The 17,121-nt window shown below is 34.4% G+C and overlaps 1 protein-coding gene across 4 annotated transcripts; it reads right to left on the reverse strand.

Moving 5' to 3' along the window:
• Positions 1-2,834: 2,834 nt before the first annotated feature.
• On the reverse strand, positions 2,835-16,565 carry LOC102600214 (3-dehydrosphinganine reductase TSC10A-like). Of its 4 annotated transcripts, none has more exons than XM_015306374.1 (7): positions 16,230-16,565; positions 13,075-13,148; positions 11,491-11,569; positions 10,784-10,879; positions 9,958-10,534; positions 4,313-4,460; positions 2,835-3,374 (listed from the first exon to the last, which is right to left on the reverse strand). In XM_015306374.1, the coding sequence occupies exons 5-7, from the start codon at positions 10,492-10,494 to the stop codon at positions 3,082-3,084; spliced, it is 978 nt and encodes a 325-aa protein (XP_015161860.1). In that variant the 5' UTR covers positions 10,495-10,534; positions 10,784-10,879; positions 11,491-11,569; positions 13,075-13,148; positions 16,230-16,565; the 3' UTR covers positions 2,835-3,081. The 4 variants fall into 4 exon arrangements, with proteins under 4 accessions (XP_015161860.1, XP_006341896.1, XP_006341895.1 ...); XM_006341834.2 differs by lacking the exon at positions 10,784-10,879 and adding an exon at positions 16,099-16,137; XM_006341833.2 differs by lacking the exon at positions 10,784-10,879.
• Between the last annotated feature and the right edge of the window lie 556 nt (positions 16,566-17,121).

The following is a 17,121-nucleotide window of genomic DNA, read 5'->3' on the forward strand; positions in this document are numbered from 1 at the left end:
CTTACTACAATTGTTTATGCTAAAATATCAATATTCGTTCTAACAAAGATTTAAAAGTTGAACTTAAAAGAAATACAAATATGATAACCATTCATATTAACTTAATTAATTAAAGAAAGTTATAGTATATCTTTGCGATTAAATCTTACTATTATTTAAGAATTCACAATGAATTTGCATTGAGAAACGTTTACATTTGTAAAGTTAGCTCTCGAATGCTATATATACATATACATTATAAGTAACATTTGTAATATGCGAAAAGAAATATAATTTTTTTTATTTAAAATACTACTTTAAATGTATTTATTAGATCACTTTGTTGGATTACACTAAATATTTATTCAAACACTTTAACATAATAAAATCATCCCACTTTATGGTACTATATAGATATATCGTTGTTGTTGTTGTGGTTGTTGTTGTTGTATAAATTAAAACAATTTGAAATATCTATTCAAGGTCCTTCAAACTAATAAGCTTTATAATTTAACATTGTCGTTCTCTGTTGTCTTACAACTTTGCGACCGAACATCATGTTTGTGGATATAAAAAGTATAACAAACTTTTATTTTGTTTACAACACTACTATGTTATCAATCGATGTAACTTTTTTTAAAAATCGTATACTTATTGACGTAGGGTTCACGCGCAAAGCGCGTGTCCAGGAGCTAGTTAAATAAATAAGAAAAAAGAAACAAAACAAGGTGTTTAACCTCCCCTATTTCATTTAGTGAGAATAGTAGCAAGCACTTAAAGATTCAGGGAAAGATCCAAATTTTCCCAAAAGTGACAAGATTGAACCCCTGGGAACAAATTCCAGCAATATATTTAATGATCATGCCTCACTTGCAGTGAAGCAATACTACAACAACAACATACCCAGTGTAATCCCAAAAGTTGAATCCGAAAAGGGTAGAATGTACGCAGACCTTATTCCTACCTAGGAAGTAGAGAGATTGTTTCCGGTAGACCCTCGACTCAAGGAAAAACATTTCAAAGCAAATCGAAAAAGAAATAACGGGATCCCTAAGAAGTAAAAAAAAAAAGAACAGTAAAACAACCTTCAACCACACCTTACCTAACTTGAGACAAAAATAGAACCATGCTCATGACTATATTGAAATGCGAGAAATTCTTAAAAATTAAATATCCAGTTCTTCTTGAAGCTCCCCAAACATGAGTCAGATTCTTAAAATTGTCAATTTTTCATGTTGCACCCACTGAAATTTCTTAAAGCAAGAAGCCAGGATCCTTGACGTAGAACTCACAAAGTCATTTATCAGGGAAAAAGTAACTAATGTACTTGGCATTAGGAAATTTCTTCTTTAAATTTCATCTTCAGAAATCATTTTTGGATCATTTCCCATACTTTGTTGGGTAAAATAGTAAGTGACCTATGATGATTGTTCAAGGTGGAATATAGAATAAGAGGAGAGAGAATATTTGATGTTAAAAGTTGTCAACAACAACCAATTGTTAACTGAAACAAACCACATTTTGAAAGGCAAAAAAAATATTTGTTCATATGTGATGGAAGTCGGTGAAAAATATTTCCTTTCTAGAAGACATTTCAACTAACCAAATACTAGAAATTGATTTCGTCAATAAAAACAGTCTCTTACAAATCATTCTCAACGCAATCCAAAGTTAACTAGTTTAATATTTATGCAACAATTTAACTCAATTTTGGTCGCCAGTATAAATTAGTCATAAACCTAAAGGAAAAAGGAACAACATTAAGCTATTAGGTCAATCAAAATTTCTTATTTTCCTTTGAAGCACCCACCATAAGCGAATCCAAATTTCAGCAGCATAATGCACATATTTCCTTTTCCATTAGTGATCAAAGTAACAAAAAGATGACTAAGAAGAAGCAGTTAAAGGGGAAATTTAACCTCCTTGATAGCGACTTGGCGAGTAACTCTCAAGAATCAACATTCATCCCCATATAGACCTTCCAAAAGCACCACATCTTGCAATGGACGGAAGACCACATATTCGAGTCTGTCTCCCTAATTGATTTGAGTAAGCTGGAACCAATCTTCGCCTCCAAAGATCTGTCATATTCCATTTTTTGAGAGAATTGGGAGAAGAGGACTAAGATTTTGAGGAGTGGAAGAGATAAAATTGTTCTTCATCCAGAATTTTCACTTGGAACCATTATTTTGAACCCCTAAAATACTGTAATCTTATGTTTATGTTTAGGGGTTCAAAATTAATATATATATATATATATATATACATCAATGATGACAGGAACATGAACTTTCAAGAGTTAGCATTAGAATAGAAATTGTGATCAAGCGAAACACATGCACTATTATTGGTAGCAAAAGCCACAGGCACGCCTAGCTAAGAGTGCAATTTACTTCAACTCGGAACAAAATACTTTTTATATATTTTTCTTTGTCCACGGTATCAAAAATAGATATTCACTTTTACTTGTTTAGATAATAAGAGTTGTTATTTACCATTTTGTACTTGTTTTACCTTGTATGAGAGATGTTAGAGAGATGCCTATTGTTGGAGGCACTGGACTCTTTAGGTTTGCTAGAGACTATGCATTGGCTCATACTTTTTGGTTTGATGTCAACACTGGAGATGCTATTGTGGAATACAATGTGTCTGTTCAACATTATTGAAGTGAGAATTTGTGCTTATAAAGTAGTAATCACAGGCACAATGACTTTACTTTTTCTTAATTATTCCATCTTTTTAATTTCTTTTTTTACTTTTTCTGAATGTTCTAAAGTGATGTCTTATTTATATCAAAGAGTTTTGCTACTAATGTTTTATCAATTCACCAAGAAATCTATGAACTCCAAGCACAGTAGATAGAAAAACTTCTCAATTAGTGGACAAAGTATCCAGAAACACTTGGTAATGTATATAATCAAAGAGGAACCAAAACTACATATTTCTTTTGGTTCACTTGCACAGAAGTAGATGAAAATTGGACAGCCTAGGGGTACATAAGACATCATGAAAAAGTTTGATTTCTATAACAACTATCATGTCGAAATGCATTTGTTCGATCAAACTATCAATTCTTGTTAGAATCTGTTTAGTAGTTGCTCTCTATTTTCTTTCTCCAAGGAATTTGTCAATATTACCATACCAATTCCACTGGAAACATAGACCAACAACACGTAATATTCCAGCAGCTATCACTTCGATAAATGCCATCAGGAATGATCTCTGAGGAGATAGACCAGAAGTTGCTATGGAAAGAAAGAATCCCTCAAAGTTGCAAGGGACAATGAAGTTTCCTGATTTAAGGCCATTCAAAGCTTTCTTTGCAACTTCATCAGCTTTCATGGAACCAGAAGAAGCTGCTAGTATACTAGTCAACTGTGGCCTCCTCTTGTTCTCTGCAAAAGGATTAAACTTAAATTATTGCAAATGTAAACTGATTATCATTCAGGTAAGTTCAAGCACCTATCGGGTACATTCGACATTGTGCACATGAAATATTGGGGGTACAACACACACAATCATGTTGATGTCTCCCAAGGTTCAATATTAGTGCATACATATCTCCATGTGCATTCATCACAGCCTAAATATCATAACAAAGGAACTCTATAACTCGCATAAGCATGTCAACCCCTTGACCACATTCTTTAATATTAAAACGAAGCAGAGACCATACACATTAAGCCTCAAACTGTTCTAGACCTGTATTATCTAAATAGATCTAAAGACACTGAAATGCAGCATTTAACATCCTGTCGGGTTCTACAGAATCTTCATGGCATTTCAAGATTTTACATAACCTATTGAATTGCTATAAAGGATAGCTAATATGTGCAGTACATCATGAGCTAATCAAGAACAAATATTTTCTGGCTTTGTTCCTCGAAACATAAAGAACAAATTGGCTAAACAATTTGTGCTATCCCATGCAGTACTCAATAATTGGTAAAAAGATCAGTTCTATCATCATTTTTATTGTGAACTAATCAACTTGCTTGATCCAGACAATTTTGTGGTCTCTGAAGGAAGATAAAGAAAAAGATATTAAGGAAAAGGATATAAAACGAACATATCAACTTAGAATCAGAGGTAGATCATAGCATTTAGCATTAGTGGATTCCAACTGGGTATGGTGATATTACATATTTAATTTTTTTTACATAGATTTTATTTATGATAACCTTCTTTTTTTTACATAGACAAACATGATGCAAGTAGAAAGCAGTGTGTTTGTTGCCCCCCCCCCAACATGTAGCATAGCATCTAATTCGTGCATTGTGACATGTAGTGATAACAACCAGAAGAAACAGAGTAGGATTTGTTCAGGTCCAACCTTCAGCAAATCCAGGAGTTTCAGTGTCCGGGGGAAATATTAGTGATACGTGAATATTTTCACCAATTACTTCCTGCTGCAGTGCTTCTGCCAGTCCTCTGAGGCCGAACTTACTAGCTGAATAAGCTGTATAACCATATATCCCAACCTAAGACAACAAAATACCAAATAAACCAAATCAGCTAAGAAAAAACATTATAAAGTACACTAATGCAATTGTATGGGAAAAGAAGTTCACCTGATTCTACCATATTTTATCACAGACTGCTTCCAGTCTTTCAGGTTAAACTACTATTTGAGAAAACATTTCAGTGGTGGCTAACGATACACATTATCTCTTTATTATGTGAGCATCACAGACCAAGCTCCAATCCTTCAGGTTTAACTACTATTTAAGGAAGCATTTGCCGTGGTGGGTCCTCCAGTTAATTTTTTTATGATGAATACACGTAAATGTGAATGCATAGAGGGAAACGAAATTAAATAAATTGGACAATTGTGATGATCAACTCTAACTTATTTTCATTGTTTCCCCAAAAACTCCTAGATGAGATAAAAAATAAAATTGCAATAGAGATTAGATATCAATCAGAACAGAAGATGAAAAACGCTGCTGCTGAAAGTGTCTCCATGCAAAAAGTCCTCATGAATTGTGTACTAACGAGAATACTGCAAAATCATAAGATTGTCCACACTTTCTCAAACTACCATCCTCAAAGAATAATGAGTTCCAAACTTTAAGTGAGTCAGGTACATAACAAAACTACTTCTTTCTAATTCTAAATAAAGAGACGAAACTAGCTAATGCATTTCATTGTCTTTTGCTGTTCAAAAGACACTACTTGAAATGCATTTGCTAGTAACTGTAGCATGAAAAAATTTATAGGAAGTGCTTATCTGCAAATGTTGATACCATAGTAGTTACGAGTTCAGATACATTTGTAATAGTATTATAGCTCTCAACTACTCCGGGTGCTTCTAATTTAGAATTTTACAGTATTAGATGGTAAATGAACCTACGATGCTAAAACTGAAAGTATTAATAGGATATTTAACAAAAGAAAACTCCAATATCCTTGGTGGACGTAAGAAAATGGGTAAAGTAAGTAGAAAATAGAAAACCATCCAACATGTTACAGACTCCAGATTTAAGAACCAATAGCACAAATCATATCTTGACTAAATCTAGTGAATTTTAGAGATTGAGATAGACTTTATAATGCTTTGTTATTCTTTAATCATCTCAGACTGTATGACACTAATTTTACCTTCATTTCTCAATCTATTTATACCAGAAAACTGTGGTAAGATCTTCGAAAATTAACAACAAATATAAACAGTGATCATAGTACGACGTCATTTACATTGTTATCAAGTTCAAACCATATTTTGGTTCTGAACAATGCTCTCATTTCAACGTTTTGTGATAGTCATACCAGAGGCCAATCTTTATTATAATAACAAGACAGGTTAAGCTCACAACAGAAATATACTCTGGAGCAGTTTAGCCTTTCATGTCCTTATCTCAAAACTAGTTACTCGTTCTCCTGCTTACTATAGCTGTTACTAAGCATTTTTCTTTGACTAACATCTAACCTCAACCTAAATTCTTACATGGCAGATAGCAGAAGTGGTTGAAGAGATGTATTCAAGTTAACCAAAAGAGTATAATGCAATCAAGCATGTTCATAAATTACCGCCAAACATGCTCTTGATTTAGTGCAAACTACACACAAGAATACATTAGCCCCTAATGTCCTTAAGTCCACCGGTCTACCCACTTGGCGGCAATGCTAGATTACTTTACTATTTGTTTCATTACAACAGAAAATGTTTGAAGAAATCCTCTTTTACTTTTTTTGGTTACCTTACAAAAATATAATTCTCCCAAATACTTCCACCAATATGGGAAACTGACTAATACGGAACTTAGTATCTAAGCTAGAAATTACCTGAAGTGTGTGAAAGCTAATTTTGGTGGGAAAGTTTGTTAACTTGGCATTTTCTTATCCTAGTTTAATTTCCCATTTTCTTTTATTTCATTTTCAGCACACTTCATGTGAGCATAGCTGGTAGTATAAAAGATCAATCAAACACTTGTATTGCATCATGATAAATGATAATACAAATTGCTAATTTCCTTCCTAAACTTCTCCTCATGTATGCCCTTTTCTCTCATTTTTCTCTTCTTTTTTGATGAAGTAAGAAGTTTCATTAAAAGCATCAAGAAGATGAGTAAAAGGGGAGTACATTAGAGCTAACAAAGAGACTTGTGTTACATTCCTTTCTTCTCTCTCCTCTGTTCTTCGATACCAACAATTAGGCATCAAATGGTATCAAAACATTGATCTCTTGGGGCTGTGTTCATGGAGAAGAACACATCAACTGGGAGCTCAAGCTGAGATCCTAAGATGATGGAAAATCGGGTGGATTTGGCTGCACGACTTGCTGCTATGGCTGCTAGTCAGAAGGAATTAATGAATCGAAAAGACCAGATGGAACAACGACTGTCAAATTATTTAAAATGATAAGTGAACTGAAGGAGGCTATTAATGGCCTTCACCTGCAGAACAAACAAAGAGAAGCTCTTTCTCCCCAAGAGCGACACTGAAGCTATTCTGCAGACTGAGAAAAAATCTCAAGCTGGATCGGTCTCTGCCAGCGAAATCACTGGACTAAATAAAATTAGAGAACTAGTTCAAAAATGAACGATTGTGAGATGTTTGAAGGAATGACCCAAGGATTTATAGCAGATATATCAGACCAGCAACACACTATGAATATCCGTAAGAACATGGAACTAAAAAAAGTTTGTCGATGCTCTCCACATTCGCAATAACCACAAAGCCATCCAGTCGCCGAAAACTAGGGACAATGAAAAATCTGATCAGAGAGTTTAATTTGAGTACTGTTCACTTTAACATCCCTATAAGCATGCATCATGTTGAGAGAACTAAAATTGCTTACCGCATTTGATCAAATGCTTGAAAGCAGTGGCGGATGTAAGAATTGTGTGATAGGTAGGGACATGATTACTCAAGGTGTTTTGTTTCATTTTCCATTTGACCCTGGTCAAAATGTGCTTACTAGCACCTCTAGTAATTCACTGCTTGGTGGTTACTGTGAAAATAAATAGATGCACTATGCAGTCACATGTTTGGGACAACACCTGACAAAATTATTGTTTCCTAGAAAGTGATGATCTCCTGCTATACCAGAGGTTTATGGTGTCATGAAGTTGTGAGTGTATTTCCTGGTTATTTAGGATATATCCAGACCAACACAACAGAGATTCAAATGATTTGGCGAAATATGGAAAATAAGTGGCATAATTACTGGTAAATCTGAAGAAATCAGCTTTAGGGTACCATTGCAATTCTTGTTTAGCTGGTTGCTCAAGAGTGAGGTATCATAGTCAAACACATGAAGATTTTGATTTGTGTACCGAGTGCTTCAACAGTAGCAAATTCGAAGTTGACATGTTTCCTTCAGATTCCATTTCTATTGACCTTGTTGAGGAAGAACAAACAACAAATGATTCATGGGATGTGCCTACAGAATCTTTTTTTTTATGAAGTAGATGTGCCTAAAGAATCTACAACTGTTGATGGCAGCACACATTTTGAGATTGCAACAATAAACCCAGTGTAATCCCTCGCCCCAATTTTTTTGGGCCTACCTCTACCCCTCCTAAAGCTCTCTACGGCCAAAATCTCACACCTCCTTACCGGGGCATCCACACATCCAGTGGCGGACCCAGGATTTTCGTTCAGGGGGTTCGAAAAATAAAAGTATAAATGTGTATATATAAGCCAACAAAATAAAATTTCAAGAAAGTAGTAGTATTTAGTTTTAGTGGTGGACCCTTGAATTTTTTTGGGTTTAAAACCACACTTTTAGCATGTTTTATAAAATAAAACGTGAAAACGGAACTGTAACAGTAATATATCCTTGTATATTATGTGTATATAGATCTTGTATCTCTTGCTTAAGTTATTGTATATCATGTGTGTAACATCATATATATGACATACATGTGATACATCTTGTGTATGTTTGATCTGTGTTTACTTTACGTCATGTGTATGCACAAGCTAGGTATGTACAGTGGCGGACCCAGGATTTTCGTTCAGGGGTTCGAAAAATAAAAGTATAAACGTGTATATATAAGCCAACAAAACAAAATTTCAAGAAAGTAGTAGTATTTAGTTTTAGTGGTGGACCCTTGAATTTTTTTGGGTTTAAAACCACACTTTTAGCATGTTTTATAAAATAAAAAACTAAAAAAAACGTGAAAACGGAACTGAAACCTTTAAAAAAAAAAAAAAAAAACTGAAACTGGAAAAGAAAAAAATAAAACGCTAATGCAGGGATTCGAACCCTCGACATGAGGCTTAATTTTCAAGGAAAATGCCACTGGACTATCTCTTTCTCCTTGTCATTGAGGGGGTTCAAAATATATATATTCACATAAATACAGAAAATTACCTTATATATACAGTGTAATTTTTTGCCGAGGGGGTTCGGGTGAACCCCCTGGAACCAACGTGGGTCCGCCCCTGCACACATCTCCTCTTCATATGCCCGAACCATCTCAACCTCCCTTACTGCATCTTATTTTCCATGGGGGCCACTCCCACCTTGGCGCGAGTATCTTCATTCCTAATCTTATCTCTCTTGGTATGCCCACACCATCCTAGCATCCTCACCTCTGTTACTCTCATCTTCCGGGCATTGGACTTCTCGATTGGCCAACACTTTGCACCATATAGCATAGTCTGTCTATAAAACTTTTTTGACAAAGGTAACAATTTTGTGTATAAAACTAAAAAGAGCTAAAAACCTGGTCAAGCTTCTAAGGCTTTCTTCATTCTCCTTTCTTGGTTTTTGATGCATGTAGTTAATCAAAAATCAAGATGACATCAAAAGTAGGAGACTATTTGTCAAGTACGGTATAGACACCAGGGGAACAATATAAATCAAACATTACATTTCAATTTTATTTTCATATTTTTATATAAGCCTAAATTAAAACACATACGGCAAGATACATTCAGATGCCATACTATAAAAGAAATGCAAAATCATGTATTCCATCAAGTTGTATGATAATATTTAAACACAAGATGCATATAAATGTCTAAATCTAGCGCAAAATTACGTAAAATTGAAGATAAGTTATTTTCAATGTTAAATAGACTTGTATGTAACAGTATGCAATGAGGTTCAGTGTTCATTTAAGCCCACTATTATGTTTGCTTATCTTCAACCATTTCTGTTTCTTTTTTACCGTGGACTATGATGCTCATACAGAATACAACAATTTGTCAGCAAAATATTTTTTTGCATTTTGGGCTAAACTTAGATTGGAGTATAGGCCACCATTAGGAGCTCAACTATTTCTAGTCCAACTCAGAACTCATACTTGGGTATACTAAAAACATGAACTCTCACAATTAGCATCATACTGGAGATCAAAGTACCTATACTTTAAAAACCGCTTACTGCCTTGCCAACCATTTTTTTCTCTGCTCTAATTTGTTCCTTTCTCATCTCTATATGGTGAACTAGTTATCCGACGGAATTAATTCTGAGTGGAACAGAAGACCATTGAAATTGATACTTGAACCGAAGGTAGAACATACCTGACCAGCTTGTGAAGATATGATAGCGATGGACCCAGGTCCACGGTCAGCCCTATTCTTCATTCCAGGCAAAGCAGCTTTAATCAAATGAAAAGTCCCGATCAAGTTGACATCAATCATAAACTTGATCTCCTCAATATCTTGAGTCTCCAATTCTTGAGGTACAAAAACTCCCTGATTGCACACCAACACATCGATTGGTCCTGCCTCTTCTACAGCCTTCTTAACAGCCTCGTAGTCTCTCACATCAGCGCTGAAAATGGCCACGTCACGGCCAGTAGAAAGCCGAATTGACTCCTTCGCATCTTCGAGTCTACCAATGTTACGAGCAAGTATTGAAACTTTTGCACCTTCTGAAGCAGCCTGTTGAGCTAGAGCTAAGCCAATACCGCTTGAGCCGCCAGTGATGAAGACATGGCGATTTTTAATTGGAACTTTGACGGGGTGTGGTCGGACGATGAAGGCGAGGAAAACTAGGAGGGATAGAGAGAAGAAAGGGAGGAGGAGAGAGAAAAAAGAAATGCTCAAGTCCGCCATAGACAAATAGTCGCAGAAAAATCTTAGGTTGCCTTTGGACCTGCAATATGAAGATCAGCGCAATTCGGGATATGAGCTTTGGAATTTCAAATCTGATTTCAATGAATTCAGATCAACGATTTGGGATTTCACCATTGCAAATTTTTTAAATATTAAATTTTGATTTAGGACTTTGAATAATTAAAGTTTTAACTATTAAATTTTTATTTGAGATGAGTGTCAAAAATACACTTAAACTATTTATTTTTTTTAGTTCCATAACTAAACCATTGAGAATGTGAGTCCATACCTAAATATCACTTATTAGTTTGAGAAACACACATCTCTATCTTTTATTTGAAAAAACATTGACACATGGCATTCCACATGGATAAAGTATTCCACCCTGACAAAAATTAAATAATAAACTATTAATATTAATTAAAAACTAAAGATTAAAACATCACTATTCCAAAAAAAAAAATAACAAATTATTTTTTTAAAAAAAACTAATTAAAAATAAAATTTAAAGGATATAGAAGATCTTTTAATGAAATATTTACATACATTATATAAAATAATAATAATAATATAACATTGTTGAAATATATTAAAGGTATAAAAAAATTGTCTAACATAAAGATGAAAATTGAAGAATTTCTTTTTTTCACAAATTCCCTCGATGGTAGAAGGGAAAGATCTTTAGATATTATTCTTTTCATAATCTTTAAATTTTGTTGGGATATATATATATATATATATATATACTAGATGTGGTGTGCCCGTGCGCTTGTGGTCGACATTATTGTTTGTTTATGCTATTTAATTTGACAAAATATAAGGAGAATATAAAGATGCAACAAAGAAATTTTAGTAAGCTATAAAGTAAGCAAGAATGACCTTTACCAATAATCATTCAAGAATGTGTTAAAAGAAGCTGACTTAGGAGATTAATTTGAAAGTTAAAGAGCTGCTTAACTCTTCTCCCATAAAGAAAAATAATAGAAATCAACCAACCTATTTGTGTATTAGAAAAACAAGGAACCAAAGAAGCATCTGGAGCAGCTAACTCCACAAATTCCAGGACACTTTGTATCTGCAATTTACAAAGTAGGAGTTGAATATATCAATTGTGTAATGACACCACAGCACACCCACACACACCCACACACTGTGTTATCAACATCAATTAATTTTGGGCTGATGTAAAATTTGTTCAACTATCTAGCATTCTTTTTGTCCTCCGCATCCACATTTGCCTCATGTCTTATGAGAAAAATAGTTACCTATCAAGCAAAAATCAAATCTAAAGATATATTAAGGTATCGACACTATTGTTTTAATACATGAAGCATCAATTAGGAAACGATGAAAAGATTTCTACTACCAACTTGGATGAGCAAAAGATCACACTTCAATTTCAAAGTTATAATCAAAATTTAGATTTGTCCATTTTATTGATTACTTTAGGCACAATCTTTAGTTCTTCTAGAACTACTATAGCCAATTGAAAGAACTTGAAGTTGCTGCCCTTAAACTCAGATCAATGGACCAGATGATGCCTTTAAAAGGACATTCTAAAGAATATTTGTGTCATAAGCCGAAACAACTGAAGATAACTTTTGATTTTTTAGTCGCAAAGATTTTTTTCTAAAAAGAATGTGGCAATCATTAACTTGCCTATAGACCTAGATAGTTCTTTCAGAAGGATTCCATCTCAATTTTCAGGCGACATAACGATTATAAATTCATACTTAGAGCCTATATTATTCATTGTCATTTTATGTTGAATTTTTGTAGATATGTTTGTTTTAACAAAGAACTGTGCATGACGGTGAAAATCAAACCAAGAAAACAAAACCTGATGCAATTTGAGATTATTAAACACATGGTCTAGTAGAGAGGGAGAGAATGAAAAGAGTGGAAGAAACATAAGAAGAAGTAATAGAGACTAAAATTGGGTGACAATGAAAAAATGAAAGAGAACGAATGAACGTCAGGTGTGAGGAGATGCACCCTGATTTGAACTAAAGTTCAAAAATTGAGCTTCCAATCAAAACTTTCAGAAGAAATTATCGTTGTTGGCTTGCTACATTAGCTTGACCAGCATTTTTTAATACAGCGTGAGCCTGAAAAGTGGTATCTAGTATTTTTATAAGAAGACAGGACTTCAAAAGTAGTCAAGTTTGCTGCCCATGACATCAAGTTACTAATATATACTTCTAATATGCTTCTCGGATTCACAAAATAGTAAAAATTCATGAAAGTCTGGATTCATTCCTAAATATGAATGGAGATGCATCCCTTTCTCTAATAAATCATAAAAATACAAAAGCATCGGCTTAAACGTGTGAAGGAGACCAATAAGATAGCATGTTAGCTTAATTTAAAGCTTTTTTTGGCTCAATAGTAACCAATTGCAACGACTTTTCTTCTTGTTGTATCACATCATTGCTTAAGTCAATATAGGGTAAACAAACAGTATGCAGAGTACAGAACTACAATAGCATGTGAAAGTTGCGAGTTGGTAGTTCTAGAGTTGACAAAAAGTTCCTTCACCATAAGTGAGGCAAAATAACAAGTACAGTTTCTACTACATACCGTTTTAGATGCATTTAGTGTGCCTTTACAGTATAGTATAGGTGCAGCTGCAACAACATTTGTAGTAAATGCCCCTGGATGAAAAACAAGAAAAAGGTGATTCCTGATTCATCGGTTTCTATTGGTTGATTGTTAGAAGGTAAGTTTTAACACAACCACCAAACAATGTGTTCCTTTTTCATTTCAAGAAAGCTATGTATCCTTTTGTCTTACAAGGAATGAGTGGGTGGGGAAAGGAGGTAAGAATTTTAAACAAACAACAATATAGCTTTCCATTCATGAACCTACGAAAAGCTCAACTCTGATAACGTAGGACTATGGAGTATGAGAAACCAGAGAGCTTGAGCGTTGGAAGAACAAAGAAAGTCGGCAAAGTAATCAAAAAAATAGGAGACACGTCTAACACCGAAGAAGAGAATAGGTAAATGTACACTCATTAGCATCACAGATGCACCACATGTAGGTAGAGAAGACAAATACTACAGAAAAAGTAAATCATTCATCACATGTCATGAAGTATAAGTAACAAGGCCAAGCAAGACAATAGTATATGATCAAAAGTCAAAACTATACATAAAAGCACACTTTAATACAATCTATGTTGCCATAATCGGGATCATTGAGAAATGAAGCCACATTCTAGTTAGAGCAGAGTTGGAATTTTTAACTACTCAAATTATAGTGTTTATAGCTGGTTCCATATACCAAAATTGGTAAAGCAGTGTAATTTGGATCTTCTGATGCATTTCTTCATCCACCATAAATTTTATTCTATTTCTTTCATTCCAGGTGTGGGATAAGACAAACAGGTGCATTTTTAACTGGTGCAGCTCCTAATGGTCTATTTGGACTTGGTATTGAAAATATATCTGCCCAAAGCATGTTAGCAAGTAAAGGTCTTGCTGCAAATTCTTTCTCTATGTGCTTTGGACCTGATGGTATTGGAAGAATAGTGTTTGGAGATAAAGGAAGTCCAGGCCAAGGAGAAACACCACTCAATCTTGATCAACCATAGTAAGTTGTCACTTTGATTTTCTGGTTTTAACGTTAAGGGAAGTGAGAATTCAACTAAATATGTATTTACTAGTTCTCTCTCTCTCTGAATGCAGCCCAACTTATAACATCAGCCTGACAGGAATAACAGTAGGAAGCAAGATCACTGATTTTGATTTCAGAGCCATTTTCGACTCTAGCACTTCATTCACATACTTGAACGATCCAGTTTACAAAGTCATTACAGAAAACGTGAGTGAGAAACTAATTGGATGAGTTATCTATGGAGTGTGTTCTTTGTATTTTAAAACTGAATAATTTGCTTCTTTTGCAGTTCGATTCTGAAGCAAAAAGGCCGCGTATTCAACCTTATGGCGAAATTCCTTTTGAGTACTGCTATGGGATCAAGAAAAAAGAAGAGGTTGACTGAGTAATATGTTAAATGGGTGGTTATTTAGTTATATTCTGTTTGTGTTCAGATCATAAGGCCTCCGGTATGTGTTCACCCAGAAAGAATTGAATCTTCGTCAAAGGAGATGACTTGAATTCCTCAAAGACTATGACATGAATGTGCTTTACCATCCAGGTAAGGCCAATGTAGTGGCCGACGCTCTCAGCAGACTATCTATGGGTAGTGTAGCACATGTTGAGGAAGGAAAGAAAGAGTTAGCCGGAGATGTTCACCAGCTTGCTCGCTTAGGAGTTTGCCTTACGGACACGTCAGATGGTGGTGTGATAGTTTAGAATGGATCAGAATCCTCATTGGTAGTGGAGGTTAAGGAAAAGCAGGATAGTGATCCTATATTACTTCAGTTGAAAGGTGTAGTTCATCAGCAAAAAGTTGAGGTTTTCTCCCAAGGGGGAGATGGTGTACTTCGTTACCATGGTAGCTTATGTGTTCCAAATGTGGGTGAGTTGATGCAGCAGATCAATCAAATTAAACAAAATAAAAAATAATGAAGTTACTGCCACTTAATAGTAAAGGGATAAAGGGACACCATTCATGATAAATTATTTTAAAAGCCTAACATTTCTATCCCTTAAATAAAAATGGCAACAAAAGATAACAAAACAATACATCAAGCTTTTAGCACAATTCGCATACTAAAGATTGGAGGAATTATCCTATAGCACACAAACGGAAGAGAATCTACTGATTTAGACATGAATCAACAAATTAAAGGCTTCAACAAAATCTGATTCAAAACAACAACTCTTTAACTAAAAAAAAATCAACTAATTTTAAAACAAGGAAACTAGCAATACAATGTAAACAATCAATCACCACATTCATAAGAAACTATCACCTTATACCTTTAAAACAACAAACAACATTAGTCTCTGATGGGGGGATCACATTCCAAATAAATTGAGGAGGCAATGATGAAACCATTAAGAGGTAAAGAACATGCTATTTAACAATCTTCCTAACGAATTCAACGACCAACTAAGGCAAGAAACAAATACTACACTGAAAGAAAAATCAAAACCTCACATTTTATAAACTCAACTACAAATGGTGAGCACTTTCGACTAAAATTTAGACAAAATGGGGACATAAACTCGATTCAAACAAAGCATGCTGGACAGCAAGACAATTCTGGAATTTGAAAATGGAGAAAATCAGTGACTACATCAACAAACGATAGATAAAACGTCAAACAACCTTCATACTAACTGGTTTAAGATTCTTCCCCTATTTTTGAAAAGAAAAATGCCATTAACATAGCAAAATGAATGAGACCATTGATGCTAAGAGACAGCGAAAACAAGAAATACGAAATCAGCGACATCAAAGCAAGTATACGAGAAGCAAAACAGCAAGAAACGAATTCAAACAGAGGAGCAAAGATGCTAAATACAGAACACGAAATTAATTTGACACCGAGACTGAATCGCAACTTCACAGTAAGCAAGACGAGATTAACAATGAAATAAGACAGGAGAAACCAACTCAACATCAAATGGGATCATCAAATCTCAAACGCCAAAGACTGAAAAGGAAACAAATAAATTCGCGAATGAACAGACCATCTACTGATTCATAGCCAACATTCAATCGGAATACGCCTAAAATCATAACATTTGAACGCTTAGTCAGTCAAGAATCGAGTAGTCCACACATTAAGAAATAAAGAGACATGGGCTGAAATAAATGTTACCGCAAACTGGAACAAGAAACGAGCTGGAAATTAACTATTCCACCACCACACGAAAGCAAATTCTTCAACTAATCCGAAAGAGGTGGACGTCCTTGATGAACTCGAGTGTCCTACGTGCTCAATCCTACGCGATCAAGGACAAATCAAGGGCTGTTGGCAGCTGTACTGTTGAGGCGAGGAGAGGAAGAAGACGCGTACAGTGTACTAGAATCGCCGTTTGATTCCGGATTTGCTGGACTGGTGCATCTTTTCGCTGATTTCTCGGTCCTGGTCGCCTGAAGAAGATGATCATAGGGGTCGTTGGTACTGTATTGTACGCTATTGGAGGACAGAAAATTAAATAATAAGTCTTGGTTTTGTTTTTTACGACACTTTGACCTCAAATTCACTTTAAAATGTAATTAAATAAAAATGGGACCAAATTAACATTTTCAAAACTTTCTAATTTTTTATAAAAATACAAAAAAACACTTCATTTTTCAACTTTTATAATTCTATCCAAACCATTTTAAAAAAAAAAGGTAAAAGAAAATAGAATTTTTTCTTCTTTCTCCTAACGTTCTCTCTTCTCTTCTTCTTCTTCCATAGAAATTTCAAAAATCCGACTATCAAAACAAATATTCTCCCCCATTATCTTATCTTCCTCTTCATCTCCAGTCGTGACTCTCTCCTCTTTCTGAACTGAAGATTGTGTTCGACTTAAAATGGATAAGTCATTTTTTTGAAAGATTTTACAATTTTTGAACAATACTAAGTTTTTTTCTTGGGTTAATGAACAATAAATCGTTCTATAGATGTGAAAATTGAATAATGGTGTAATGGTACCTATTATTTACAGTTTTTGAACAAATCCAAAAAAGCCCTAATTTTGAGGAAATGTATATGTATTATT

This window comes from Solanum tuberosum, unplaced genomic scaffold, assembly GCF_000226075.1.
Source record: "Solanum tuberosum cultivar DM 1-3 516 R44 unplaced genomic scaffold, SolTub_3.0 scf00031, whole genome shotgun sequence".
Classification (NCBI taxonomy): domain Eukaryota; kingdom Viridiplantae; phylum Streptophyta; class Magnoliopsida; order Solanales; family Solanaceae; genus Solanum; species Solanum tuberosum.

What these genes read in the sequence shown, in the direction of transcription:
- LOC102600214 (XM_006341835.2), bottom strand. Translation starts at nt 10,494, where the DNA reads ATGGCGGACTTGAGCATTTCTTTTTTCTCTCTCCTCCTCCCTTTCTTC. An exon ending in TATCTTCACAAGCTGGTCAG is followed by an intron (nt 4,461 to 9,957) that starts GTATGTTCTACC and finishes TTGTTGTCTTAG; the next exon opens with GTTGGGATATATGGTTATAC. An exon ending in AACTCCTGGATTTGCTGAAG is followed by an intron (nt 3,375 to 4,312) that starts GTTGGACCTGAA and finishes ATCCTTTTGCAG; the next exon opens with AGAACAAGAGGAGGCCACAG.